At 34.1% G+C, this 14,316-nt stretch overlaps 1 protein-coding gene across 1 annotated transcript in view; it reads right to left on the reverse strand.

Annotated features, from left to right (window-relative positions):
• The window catches only part of LOC107742322 (leucine-rich repeat serine/threonine-protein kinase 1), a 94,369-nt gene that overhangs the window by 37,045 nt on the left and 43,008 nt on the right, over positions 1-14,316 (reverse strand). Inside the window, exons 13-18 of the mRNA XM_016555243.1 lie at positions 12,341-12,461; positions 11,904-12,063; positions 10,214-10,490; positions 8,869-9,040; positions 5,143-5,312; positions 3,369-3,508 (exon numbers count right to left, since the gene is read on the reverse strand). Coding sequence (XP_016410729.1) covers positions 3,369-3,508; positions 5,143-5,312; positions 8,869-9,040; positions 10,214-10,490; positions 11,904-12,063; positions 12,341-12,461 — 1,040 coding nt within the window. The remainder of the gene's footprint in view (positions 1-3,368; positions 3,509-5,142; positions 5,313-8,868; positions 9,041-10,213; positions 10,491-11,903; positions 12,064-12,340; positions 12,462-14,316) is intronic.

The following is a 14,316-nucleotide window of genomic DNA, read 5'->3' on the forward strand; positions in this document are numbered from 1 at the left end:
GCCTCGTTTCGCTTCGACGGCTTTCAGCCTCACCCTGCTTCATTCTACTACGTTAATAAATCATTAGCTCATCCATGAACATGATTTCTGCCCGAGTACCATCGGATTGCATCGGCTGTGGGGATGAAGACCACAACTCCCATGATTCCACACTCAGTCACGGTGTCATCAAACTAGGCCTTTGTCTCTTTGTTTATTTTGAATACGCGCCCTCTAGTGGCAAAAAATTACATATTGTGCCTTTAATCTGGAAATTGGTATGATGAAATAAAGATTAATTTGATAGTTTTTTTTTTAATTGGAACTAGATGCAAACAAAAAGATTATTACTACTGCATCTAATATATGTATATATATTTTAAGTCTGTGATTTTGTTTTGTGGTTTTTAGCTGTTTTTTTCACTTTATACACACCATTTCATACAGAAACTAGTATAAGAACATACATCAGATGGTTAAAAGCGTAACTGTTATCATACCGTGAAGGGAAGTCGGTCATGAAGAGCTCGGGCACCAGCTCCTGTAGCGGGACGGGCTGTTTGGGGTGGTTGGGGCAGGTGATGTGCTCCTTGTCCACGGCTGCCAGCACGCAGTCCTCCATGTTGAAGTAGTGGACGGTGCTGTGGCTGGAGCTGGACAGAGGCAGTGGGTCGGACAGCCGGGGTCCAGAGCTGCAGTACGGACAGGGCGCATACTGCTCAATGAGACGAGAGCCGTCGCTCTCACTGCCCGTCAGGGCTGGACCGGGAGAGAGCAGCATGTGCATGTTAATCATAAACGTCTGTACACGGATGTTCATCTTTATATAAAAAGACATTAATCAAGGCTTAATGAAAATGGCGAAAATGTCAAAAGATTTAAAAACTGAACTGAATCCACTTTTTCTACAATAGCTGTTCGGCTGAAATGATGGTTCCTCTAAATAGAATAGAATAGAATAGAATACATATAGACAGACAAATACATGAAGACACACAGTGTTGCCAAAAGGCTGAAAAATAAACAACAATAAAAAAAGCCCTTTCTGAGCAAATAGATAAATACTGAGCTGTATATTCAGTGTTGTCAAAAAGCTGAAAAAATAAATATAATAATAAAAATGATAATAAAAATGATAAATAAATCACTAATTTAAGTCATTTCTGCGCAAATGAATAACTAAGATGTATATCGAGTGCTGAAAAATAATATAAATAATATAATATATATAATAACAATAAACAATTAAAAACAAATAAATATACACAAATCACCCTTTTAAGCCACTCCTTAACAAATACATACATATCGAACTGTATATTCAGTGTTGTCAAATAAAAAAAAAATGTATAATAATAATAATTAATAATACATACATAAATAAATACATCACCAATTTAAGTTATTTCTGAGCAAATTGATAACCAAGATGTATATTGAGTGCTGAAAAATAAAATAAAGCTATAATAATAAACAATTAAAAACAAATAAATAAACACACAAATCACCCTTTTAGGCCATTCCTGAGCAAATACATAAATATCGAGCTGTATATTGTGTTGTCAAAAAGGCTGAAAAATAAATAAATCTATAATAATAATAAACAATTAAAAATAAATAAGTAAATAGATAAATAAACCACCTTTTTAAATAATTTCAAGTATAATATTAGGAACATTAAATCATCTTGGAGATAGTTTCATCGTCTGTCGTAACCGAATGCGATGCGCAGTTCGAACACTGAATGGAGGATGACAGACAGCCGCAGTGGAGAGATAAGTTTACGTGAACTTGACTTAAATATTCATCTGTACCTCACATTAAACTGTGCAGCGGCTTCAGAACACTTGGAGTATAGTGCATGAAAATTTTATGGTGCTTTACGATGTTTTTGTGGCTTTCATGGGGCTTAACAATAACACAGAATAGTGTATGCACAATATTGGATTTGGATCGGTCTCGTCTGACCGATACCCCAGAAAATGCCAGTATCGGAGCCGATACCGATAATCGGATCGGCGCACCCCTAGTTCAGTGTTGTCAAAAGGCTGAAAAATCTCATGATTAGAACACGCATACAATCAGCATCACATGCATGTGTTAATAATCTCACAAAGCAGTGAGTTTGTTTACCCACAAACATTTGAGCTGAGTGTCACATGTGTAACGGCTGAATGGAGCAGGCGTGTGCTGATGCGTCTGCTGTAATTAACAGGCTTTATGAGGACTAATGAATCAATCAGTGCTGCTGTATAAACTACAGTCTGACTCATGAGGCCATCTATAGAGTTCAGCGTGTGTTTGTGCTGCACCTGTGTTGCTGACTGACAGCATGTTAATACTGGGAAGCGGCTCTGCACTGACACACAGCAAACTCCCACAGTGCAACATTAACGCCGCACAGAAACAAACAGCTGCATGTCCACATTAATACCCTACGGTGACGGTTTGTCAAGATATTATCACTTTGACACCCTCTTTATGACACGATTTTAATAATTTTGTTTTCTGTTGGACCTCCAGCTTATGACTACAAGTGTTATTTTAGTAGCATTGACATATTATTGTAGTTTTTTTTAATCTTTTTTTTTTTTTGTATATATATATATATATATATATATCTCAGTCTGGCGAGTAAACTAAAAAATTTACTAGCCAATGGCGATTCAATTGCCAAGGTGTTCGTAGAGGGCTGATAAGCTTATATAACTGAACTGAATAAGTTGATTTTGAAGAACATGCATTGCAAAAGTTAGCTCTCACCACTCCAGTCATTCATAAGCACCATGCCAAAGATGTGCTCGTGAGCCTTCTCCACTGGTTTATTCAGCTTTCAGATGATGTATAAATCTCAATTTTGAAAAATTGACACTTAAGACTGGTTTTGTGGTCCAGGGTCACATATATGTATATACATACATATATATATATATACATATATAGACACAGACACACAACTATAAAACAAATAGTTAAGGCTCTAAATTCCCCATTTGAAGATGTCTAAATGCCAAAAAAAAATTAATAAATGTGATGCACATTCTGTATTAATGTTGCAAGTTGCAATGTAAATAGCCCAAAGCTATGCATGGAAGAATACTCACACTCAAGAATACTATACATGGAAGAATTATTATTAATAAAAGTAATCTCTGTCTGTGTTATATCCTATTGCTGCTGCTGCCATTTTATACATTTATGCATTTTGCAGGTGCTTTGCTCCAAAGTAACTTGCACTGCATTGAAGGTAAATGTTTGATCAGTTCATGCATTCACTGGGAACGTCTGCATTACACCCACAAATCCAAGCTACTGTACAGACCTGTGCACGAGATTTAATACATCAGAGATCTGTAGTGATTCAGAATAATATCTAGAGGCGTACTCACCAGGAAACCACTGCTCTATGAGAGCATTAACGTGATCCGTGATGAAAGCCATCGCTGAGAAATCCCTCGTCTCCGACTGGCAGATAATCTTGATACCTCCGCTTTTCTTTTTCTTCCAGTTCAGGTCAGACGACTCGACGCTGTGGACGAGAAACAGTGTCCGTTTTTTCTTGTAAGTGTTGCTATTATAGTTTTTAGTAATATTTGAATTCATTTTATTTTTACATTTTCAGTTTTCATTTTAATTTTAGTAATTTTGTTAAGTGCTTTTTTAATCTATTCAGTTATTTTTACTTATTTTTAAATGGGTTATTATTATTATTATTATTATTATTATTATTATTAACCATAAATTCATTCATTTGTTTGTTTATTTTTCAGCCTTTTGACAAGACTCAATATAAATATTTATGTATTTTCTCAGAAAATGGCATACAATAGTAATTAATTTATATTTATAAATTATTACTGTTCCTCATCAATTATTATTGTTCATTATTATTTCTTATTAATTGTTTATTTAGTAATAATTTTTTATTATTGTTGTTGTTGAAAACTGATCGCCAAATGAACCAAATTATTTCTGTGACTTTTGGTGCTGCTAATGGTTCAAAGAAGATTGATCTATTATCACAAATAACAGTAAGACGACAAATTGTCTACACACCTAAGGCATAAGATAACTCGTTTTCTTATAAACAAACAACTTATAAACACATTTTTAAAACACATGTACCTTTTGCAGAGGAGGCAATCCCATAATGCTTTGCAGCAAACTCTATGCAAACACGCAGCAAAACATATGTCCAAATGCTGGATACAGTTATATTATTTATATACTATTACTCTATTTTTTTATATTTTTAATTAGCTTTTATTTTTTTTAGTTTTCATCTTAATTTAAGTTTAAGTATTAGTAAATATGTTGTGCTTTTGTAATTTTTATTACTTCTTTATATTTATGTTTTGTTTATATTTAACTTTATTTTTATTTCAGTTTTACAAAATTTTACTGTACTACTTTTATTACTTTATTTCAGCTAACTGTCAAAGCAACATCTCTATTTTTCATTTAAATAGAAGTTTTTCATCTAATATTTTTTATATAAAAATAACAAAAACACAGTTTTAGCTAACACTAACAACACTGGGTGAAACCCTCTGGGCCTCTTCGGCCATTTTTGACCGAAAAATTTTATATTTTGAAATTGTAAAAATCAGAATGAGATGACACTTGGTGACTTTTGTTGCATTAACTATGTGAACACACAAAAAAAATCATGGAAATGATTCGGATATGTTAAAGGGTCAAAAAAAAAAAAAGTCACACTTGACTTCTTCGGGGTCAAAAATGACCAATAAAGTAGTCTTTTTGAATGTCTAAATATATATCTAAAAGCAAAAAATAAAATAAAATGAAGAAAGTATGTCTAAAAAACAATGGGAATCCATTTATAGAAAAATAATAATTTAATAATTAAATAAAAATATATGAATTCTTGTGGGGAATATCTTGCATAATATCTTAAAATCCCCTCAAAATTCTAAATAATAATCAAAAAAATATTATTGAACAAAAATGTATTAAATTGATTTTCTTGAAAAAAAAAACAAGTTACATTTCAAAGCTTCGGTCACTTTTGACCGCGAAGGAGTCAAGTGTGACTCCCAAACGAAGAGGACCAGAGGGTTAGGAAGTAAGAGAAATGTTGCTAAATATATTTATTCATTAAATACCAACATTTCTCAAAAATAAAAACAAACCCTTTCTAACCTCAGATATCCGCCGTCAAAGGTGACTAGCAGCCCTTCTTTCCAGTAGATGGTCTGACTGCGCCGGACGCGGAAGGTGCTGCACCGATTGCGCTGCTGGTTCCCCGCAAAGCTGTAGATCACCGTACTGCGGCTCCTCTGGTTCTTTGTGGGCTTTTTGGTCTCAAATGCCTATTACGAAAAATCACAAAGACAGTCATCAGAATCAGTCGACTGAAACGAGCCAGAAATATGAACATCGATCGGCTTCAACGACACTTTCACCCGAGAACTTGTCATGTAAGGAATAAATAAAAATACAGCTGCAAGTAGCAGCTACATGGCCAAACTCTAATGGGATACTGAATGATTGAGCAGATTTGTCTGGTTTATAACTTTTGACCAGTAGGTGGCACTAGAAATGTGCACGATGTTCTCAGGGCAATGTGGCGTTGATACAAAGAAAAACTGCGTGTCAATACGCAAAAGCTTTGCCAAGGTAATGACTCACTTCCTGTTTGGTGTCTTCGCCAGCAAAACTGTTAAGGCTTTTCTGGAGAATAAAATCCAGTAATTGTATTTGTGTGGTTTTGTCTTTGTCTGTGTCTGACCTGAACCAATTTTGGTGAAGATTCAACCAACACTGAAAGAGGAAAAGCGAAACAAACAAAACCATATGCAAAACTGGTCCAAAATAGCACAAAGTGGGACCTCAGAAATACATGAAGTTTTTGCGACAAACTTTTGCACTCTGGCCAATAGGTGGCGCTGTCACCAAAACTGGGCTTGTACAATGATTAGGGCTGCAACAACTAATCGATAAAATCGATTATCGATAATGAAAATCATTGACAACGATTCTCATTATCGATTAGTTGGGTCTGCCCACAGTGCACGTCCAACTTCAGCTGGTCGCGTCAAATTACAGCACTGAATTACGCATTTCTAAGGACAAAATACATCTAAAAATAGTGGAGGAAACAGAATGAGATGCTGCAGGAGAGTTACGTGATCCAAGCTGCCCAAAACATGAGAATTCTTTATTTTAAGCTTTAAGCTAATGCATTAGCGTAATGGCTTGCCCTGTCAGGCGCTTTAACAGATGCGTGTGCGTCCTCAGCGCAAAAAAACTTTCAGTTAACGGTCATATCCTTATGTATAAATGTCACAAATTCACGCGAGCCTTTCCTTTTTTGCATAAACGTCCGTCCTGACAGTCTGTGTTAAGTTTTAATCTTTACGTGCACGCACGTCAGACAAACGGAAAACAGAGACAATTAATAATCAGCGCAAAAACATTCATTGTGCTGAAATATCTGTTGTTGAAAATTAAATCGAGGTTTAAAGATCAACATGCATTGCGAGTATTTTATGAGAGTAGCAACTGTAAGGGGATAACAGCGTGTAATTGTCAGAATATAAATATCAGACTCTTCATAACCTCCTTTAACAGGATAAAGAAATGACAGTAAGACGGTCAAAGTGAACGTGTGTTCCTGCAGAGCATTACTCTTACCTATTGGTTACAACTGATTTTGTGATTTTATTCGTCTTTATTATATTTATTATAATTTTAATTTTTAATGCAGAGTTTTAAACTATATTCACCATATACAATGCTTAAATTTATTTAAAAAAATTATGTAAGGTTTTTAACAAATTATGGTTTGTGCCACTGCTGCTCTAAACTAACAGTACTGGTGATTACCAAAATCATTTTTTAGCTTTCTGTATTGGTTAGTCCTCCAATGTGTAAGCTCTTTAGTAACAGGCTGTTTCTAATACTATAACATAGGCCTAATTATTGCTGTTATCTATGAAAGAAAGGCAGAGAGCTTTATTACAAAAACAGCATTCTTCCATCTTAGAAACATTGCCAAGTTACGAAATATGTTACCTGTTTCTGATGCAGAAAAGCTAGTTCATGCATTCATGACCTCTAGACTGGACTATTGTAATGCACTGCTAGCTGGTTGTCCTGCATCTTCAATAAACAAGCTACAGGTAGTCCAAAATGCAGCAGCTAGAGTCCTTACCAGGTCAAGAAAATATGATAATATTACCCCAATTTTACAGTCTCTCGGTTATTCTGTTTATGTGCCTACAACCTATAGAACACCACCTCTCTGAATTCTGGGACATTTAACTGTCAACAAATGTATGTGATTTAATTTGGTCAGGCTGTAATGCTGTAGAGAGGCTGCTGTCTCTCTGTAATGAATCCATCGTCCATCCTGACACACACACAGGCACTTACACACAAACACACACACACACAGAGTCCCGGATGGGTGAAATAGCCTTGTATCAATCAAGTACATTGATTTTCTTCTCTTTTGGAGAGGAAGGGGCTTTAATACCGCAAGTGCTCTCAAACGGAAGCTTGAAATAACTCTTTCTCTCGCCTTTGATGGTGTTGATGATCGAATCAGGTGGCTACTGTATACTACTTTGATCAGGACGCTATCTGTGTGTGTGTGTTTGTGTGTGTGTGTGAATCTTGCTTGTCGAAAGTTGGTTACAGTCCCCCTCAAAAATCACTTTTCATAAATAAAGGTAAATGCAATCAGGCCCAAGTCTCGCACATTCACAGAAAACGTCTTACTTCTGTGTTGAAAAATAAGGTGGCTATTATAAAAGAATATATTACACAAATGAATATAATTATATATTTTTTTTAAAAGGAAAATTAAGATGTTCTTCTCTTATTTCATTTATGAATAATGAAAATATGGTGGAAAATATGTCAGATAAGCGTAAAAATATTGACATGGGAAAAAAATAAAATCTAATGAAAATAATATAAAATAATATAATATTAAGTAGTATTTTTTTCATAAGGCAAATAAAGATGTTTTTGCACAGTTAAACATATTTTCCACTATATTCGATTATCAAAATAATCATTAGTTGCAGCCCTAACAATGATTCATAGCCAGTTTCATTTCAACAGCCAAAGCTGCAAAGATACCATCTCACTTCCTGTAAGGCATCCTGTCGTTGAATTCATTGATGGATTAATATAATATAATATAATATAATATATAACAGTCATACTAAATATCACAAAATGTTGATTTTTATTTATAATATAATATAACATAATATAATAAACAGTCATACTTAATATCACAAAAATATGTTGATTTTTATTTATAATATAATATAATTTTTATAGTCATACTATTATGACTATTATTTTATACTTGTATTATATCATTAATATTATTTATTGAAAAATAAAAAATATGTTGTATAATAAAATATAGTATAACACAATACAATATAATGATTAGTCATATTGTCATAATTATATGTCATAACATTTTGTTTAATATTTATCACCATTTACAAAAATAATTATAATAATTTAATATAATATAGAATTTTTATAGTCGTACTATAAAACCTTGTTGTTATAATTTTTTTTCTTAAATACAAAAAAATAATACTTATTTTGTTAAATAACCAAACAAACAAACAAATAAATAAGATCAGAAAAATGGCTGTAAGGTTTTCCCCAAACAGCCCTATGCATTACAAAATTTTGCCAAAGTTTTTGTACAGGGCTATTTGGGGGAAATTAGATTGCAAAAGCTTGCAAAGCGTCTTACCATGCGGTTTCACGGCTGCTGTAGACTCCCAGCCTGAAGCATTGTCAGCGTGTGGCCTCTAATTCTACGCTTGCAATAACTGCAATTCTGACTTTATTGCTCTGTTAGGTTGTCATCTCAGGGTGTGTGTTTACCTGCACGTCCATCTGGTTTAAACTGATTAGCATCCTGGCTATAAAACGCTCCCAGAATCCCGCAGGAACGAAGCTCATCTTGAAATGCCGCTGGATGGCATTGTTGCTCTGGTGCCGAAAGCCGTGGATGTCCAGGGCAGGTTTGGGGGGCAAAAGGTGGGGCAACAGATAACTATGAAGAGAAGAAAGAACTAATGAGGGAAAATCAGGTATGAAACACTGCACGCTTGACAAGCATTCCATACGATAACTCGTAATATATGCAATGCATCCAAACAGGCAGGTGGTTCCCATAGGGCGTAAAAGTTCATGAATCAGTGCCATTAAAATTTTTTTTAAATTGCCATTTTTAATGTGCATTTTTAAAAACCTGACATAGAAAAAAGTTCGGAAATTTAAAATATATTTTCTGATATTAGAAAATATTGATATTAGCCATTGACACTGACATTTATGCATTTGGCGGACGCTTTTATCCATAGCGACTTACACTGCATTCAAGGTACACACTTACATTTGATCAATTAATGATAAAATAATCTACTAATAAATACAATAAAAATAATTACATTAATTTAATACACAAATTAAATAAAATGCAATACTGATACATATTAAAATACATATTAAAGTTAAGATGTATGGAGGACCAAACCTGCAGAAATTTAAAATAAATAAATAAATAAATAAATAAATGTGTGTATAAATACACAAATTCTTGTTTAAATACATATAGAAATAAATAAACATGTGATAAAAGTAGGAAAATAAATAAAAAAAAGTTGGGCAAATGGGAAATGTTTAAGGAAATAAATATGTGTATAAATACACAAATTCTTGTTTAAATACATATAGAAATAAATAAACATGTGATGAAAGTAGGCAAATAAATAAAATAAATTGGTGGGCAAATGGAAAATGTTTAAGGAAATGCTAAACTATTTTCCTTTGATCACTCATTTATTTCTGAATGTAGTTCCACATTTATTTTTCCTCTGCGCAACATGCTAATGAGAGGGTGTCAACCATGGACTTGTCATAGCTGGGGGCAAGGCATGGTGAAAACAATCCTTTCCCTCTGACAGGAAATGCATGGTGTAAATCCAGTATAGCCTAGTAAAGTCACTTTTGCCGTTCAACAGAGCAAGATACATAAAAAACTGAGCTGTATTGTCCGTACAGTATCTGTGACTTTACAAATGACCCAACGAAATGGCCAGGTGTCATTTCCTGACGTAATTTTTTGTAACCCGATTGAGTCTCCAGCTAGAGACAACTGTAATATCAGTATCCCATGGTCAGAAATATACTGACGTTACAAAGAACAGAAAGCCGTAGTTTTTACCTGCTGCTGGCGACTGGTAGAGCGATCTCGAACTTGGCCAGGAACTGGAAGTACTGTTCTTCTGTTTGCTGGGTGAAGCCGGTGCCCACCAGCAGCATGCGCAGGTCCTCGGCCTTGATGACCCCGTTACGGGCGACCGAGCGCGAGCCCCTCAGGTTGATGATGCGCTCCAAACACTCGGACAGCCACACGGCATCCAGGAAGTAGAGCTTACACAGGCCATGACTGGTGTCGGAGAAATGCAGTATAGTGCCGGTCTCGATGAGGAAACTGATCGCTGTGTGATTCACAAACAAACAGCTCATCCCACTGAATCCTGTTCCACTTGGAAATACATCTGATTACAGCCACTTTAATGTGAGGAACTGTGAATGAAATAGACTAGAGATGCACAGATATAGAAAATTATCAATGATTACATAACTAAAGTAATGGGTGATTTAAAAAAACAACAACAACTGTATTTAAAGACTGAACCTGCGTCCCAAATGACGCCCTATACACTATACACTTATACACTATGTACTTATGCACTATGTACTCAACCATGTAGAGTATGAATTTTATAAGGTTATTTTGTCATTAATAATCGGAGTCTGATAGCCCCTCCCCCTTCTGTACGTAATTAAAGCTGCGACAGTTGAGTGCATGAAGTGTCCAACATTCCACACTTAATTTTTTCGGTTATTTAATGGCATCATCCGGGTATTTAAAGTGCACTTTTTCTTTTTGGAATTTTCAGTGTGAACGCACTACTCGCACTATTTATACTACAAAACGTCATAGAATAGTGTATTAGTGCGCGATTTGGGACGCACCTCTAGATTTCTACTTGCTTTGAATTTTATAAATGACATTAGATATTAAAACATTATAATGTACAGTATATGTTTATAAAAATATATTTAAAAATCTTTAAATTTGAATAAGACAAAATATTAGCTTTTCTCTTTTAGCCTAATGGGGTCAATACAATACAAAAATCATTAAATTTTTTCAAGTAATTAAGTAAATAATTAAATTAATTAATTTAATAATAATAATTTAAAAATAAAATAAAATTCAATACTTCATATATATATATATATATATATATATACACATACATACATACATACATACATATAACACACACATATATATAACCCTATTAAACAAACAAAAAACAAATAAATAAATAACTCAATATAGTTTAAAATAAATATTAAAGTTAAGAACAAAAATAAAAATGTATCTTAAAAATGTGTATTAGTAAAACATATTATGAATATATATTAAAACATTTATTATGGTTGGTATTATTTTCATAATAGGTTATGCACACCCTGTCTGCAAACCCTATTAAACAAACAAACAAACAAATAAATAATCCTTAATATAGTTTAAAATAAATTATACATTTATAAAAATGTTATGTTTGGTATTATTTTCACAGCAAGTTATGCACTACTTGTCTGCAGATCCTATTACATACATACATACATAAAGTAAATAAATAAATAAAACGTGTAAAATATTGTAAAACGTTAAAATTAACAAGAACAAAAATATTAATATGCATTTAAAAATATTTAATATAGATTATTTACATTTTATTTAGATTATTAAATTTAAAAAATATATATATAAAAAAATTAAAATGTACACAAATAATTTCTACAAATTTTATAAATATTTATTTTTGCATTACCGGTCTGCAGATCCTCATAGTCTTTGATATCGCTGGCGGGACTCTGCTCAATGATCTGCTCCAGTTCTGAGTCCGTCAGGTACTGAACCTCATCGGCTTCGTCTCTCCTCAGACGTTCTGCTTTTATGGCATCCTGCAGGGTCAGGTAACTTTTGGGGATCTGTATAAAACACCAAAAAGAGACAAACACATGGGATAATTCACCTTAAAGAACCTTAAGATACTACTGCAGCATAGCCTCCTCACGCTCATGCTTTTTCCTCATTTTAAGCTGCTTTGGATTAAAAAAAAAAAACCTGCTTAATGTATAAATAAAAAAGCATACTGAAGATTTGAGGTGGAGCAACAGTATTTCACTTCAGTTTTTCCATCTTACCGAACAGGTGTCAGAAACAACTGTGATTCATGCCAAACATACAGTTTTAACTAACACTAACCAGTCTTCCCACTAGTTTGTGACAGCTAGCAGGGTTGCTGACGTCCTTCATGGAGCAAGCGACCTGAAACAACAGCCTCTTGAGTCCGTCCATGCCTTCCAGCGTCTTACATGACACCTCACTGCCAAACAACCACACATTCACACAAACACACACCAAAACAGATCGTCCATTGAGGAAAGTACACTGTAAAAAAATACTGTGGTTTTAATGGTAAAAGACTGTAAAAATGCTACAGTAAACAGTATCCTGTTAATATGGAATTGCCAAACCTGACAAAATTAGAAAAAAAATATATATATATATATAAAAATATATATATACAAAGAAATTTAAAAATGTAAAAATATATAAATAAATATGCAAAGTAAAAAACAAAAAAACACAATTAAATATTAAATTATTTATGCTTTTATTTCCTTATTTATGTATATTTTTATTTTTCCACATTTTATTTCTTTTTTCTTTTATTTATCTAGACATTTATTTATTTCCACTTATTTATTTCCACATTTATGTATTTAAGTATTTATTTCTATATTTATGCATTTCCACATTTATTTATTTCTTCATTTATTCATTTCTACATTTATTTATTTATACATTTCAGGCCTCAAAGCTTACAACTTGCCTACTCTGGCTCGATTACTATTCCTGTGGAAAAACACGCCCTCCTCATTACCCTACGGACAAAGAAATGTAGAAATAAATAAATGTAGAAATGAAAATAAATGTGGAAATAAATAAATATAGAAATAAATATGTAAATAAATACATAAATGTCTAAATAAAGAAAAGAAAAAAAGTAAATAAAACGTGGAAAAAAAAATATATATACATAAGGAGATAAAAGTATAAATAATTATTTAGTTTTTTTTTTTTTTTTTTTTATTTTTTTTCTTTGTATATTTACAAGGGTGACAAGATGGCACCGTTGTGTGTGGCACGCCGTCTGCTGCACTCTTTCTCGTTTTTAAATCTTGTGATTTTGTGTTTGTCATTACTAATTTCGGACTGTAATATGTCGCTCGTTTACGATCGCCAAACACTGTTAAATATCCACATGGCTATCGACTCCGCCAAGAGTGATGTTGATGTGTCTTGCCGATTTCCCCTACCTGCTCACTTACACCTCTCTGCTCACCTGCATTGGTATTCCGCCGATCTTCCCTGAAAGCGACGGTGTCGGAGGAAGCGCGCCAAGCGGGGTGGAATCGCTGCTCAGTTTAAGTCTCTTGCACGGTCTCCGCCGTAGTTTATTGGACCCGTGCTGGCCTACGAATGGCGCTTCGTCTGTGCCTTTACATGGTCTCTTCCCTCACATCGGTGGCTTCGACCTGTTGTTCCATGCTCTTCCTCTGTGCCTTCACCCGGCCTCTGCCCCCGCTTTCGATGCCGTGGATTGAATCTCCTTAACCTCCGACCGTTAAACCGGACAACACAGCCGGATGAAGCTACATCGCTGCTTAAAGTCAAGGTGGCCTTGATCAACGCACGGTCAGTGGTGAACAAGACATTCATAATAAATGACTTCTTCTCGACGCATGCCCTGGATATTTTATTCATCTCTGAAACCTGGATTAAGCCTGGTGAGTTAAGTTCTTTTACTGAACTGGTTCCACAGGACTGTCATTTTTTTAATTCACCTTGGCTATCAGGCCGTGGTGGGGGACTAGCGACAGCGTTTAAAAACTCTTATCCCTGCTGCTGAAGTGCAGTTGCTTCAGCCCACATTAAATAACTGTGGTAAAAAAGTGGTATTTGCCTTGGTTTACCACCCGCCTCAGCCAAACAAGGATTTTCTCAATGAGTTTGCTGAGTTTCTGGGGGATATTGTTACCAACTATGAGAGAATATTAATTTTAACATCCATGTATGCTGTGACTCTAAGCCACTCTCTAAAGAGTTTCTAAATCTTATTGATTCTTTGGATTTTGATCAGTGGGTGTCTGACCACACTCATATTCAGGGACATA

Source organism: Sinocyclocheilus rhinocerous, unplaced genomic scaffold (genome assembly GCF_001515625.1).
Source record: "Sinocyclocheilus rhinocerous isolate Xijiao unplaced genomic scaffold, SAMN03320098_v1.1 scaffold75, whole genome shotgun sequence".
NCBI classification, from domain to species: Eukaryota; Metazoa; Chordata; class Actinopteri; order Cypriniformes; family Cyprinidae; genus Sinocyclocheilus; species Sinocyclocheilus rhinocerous.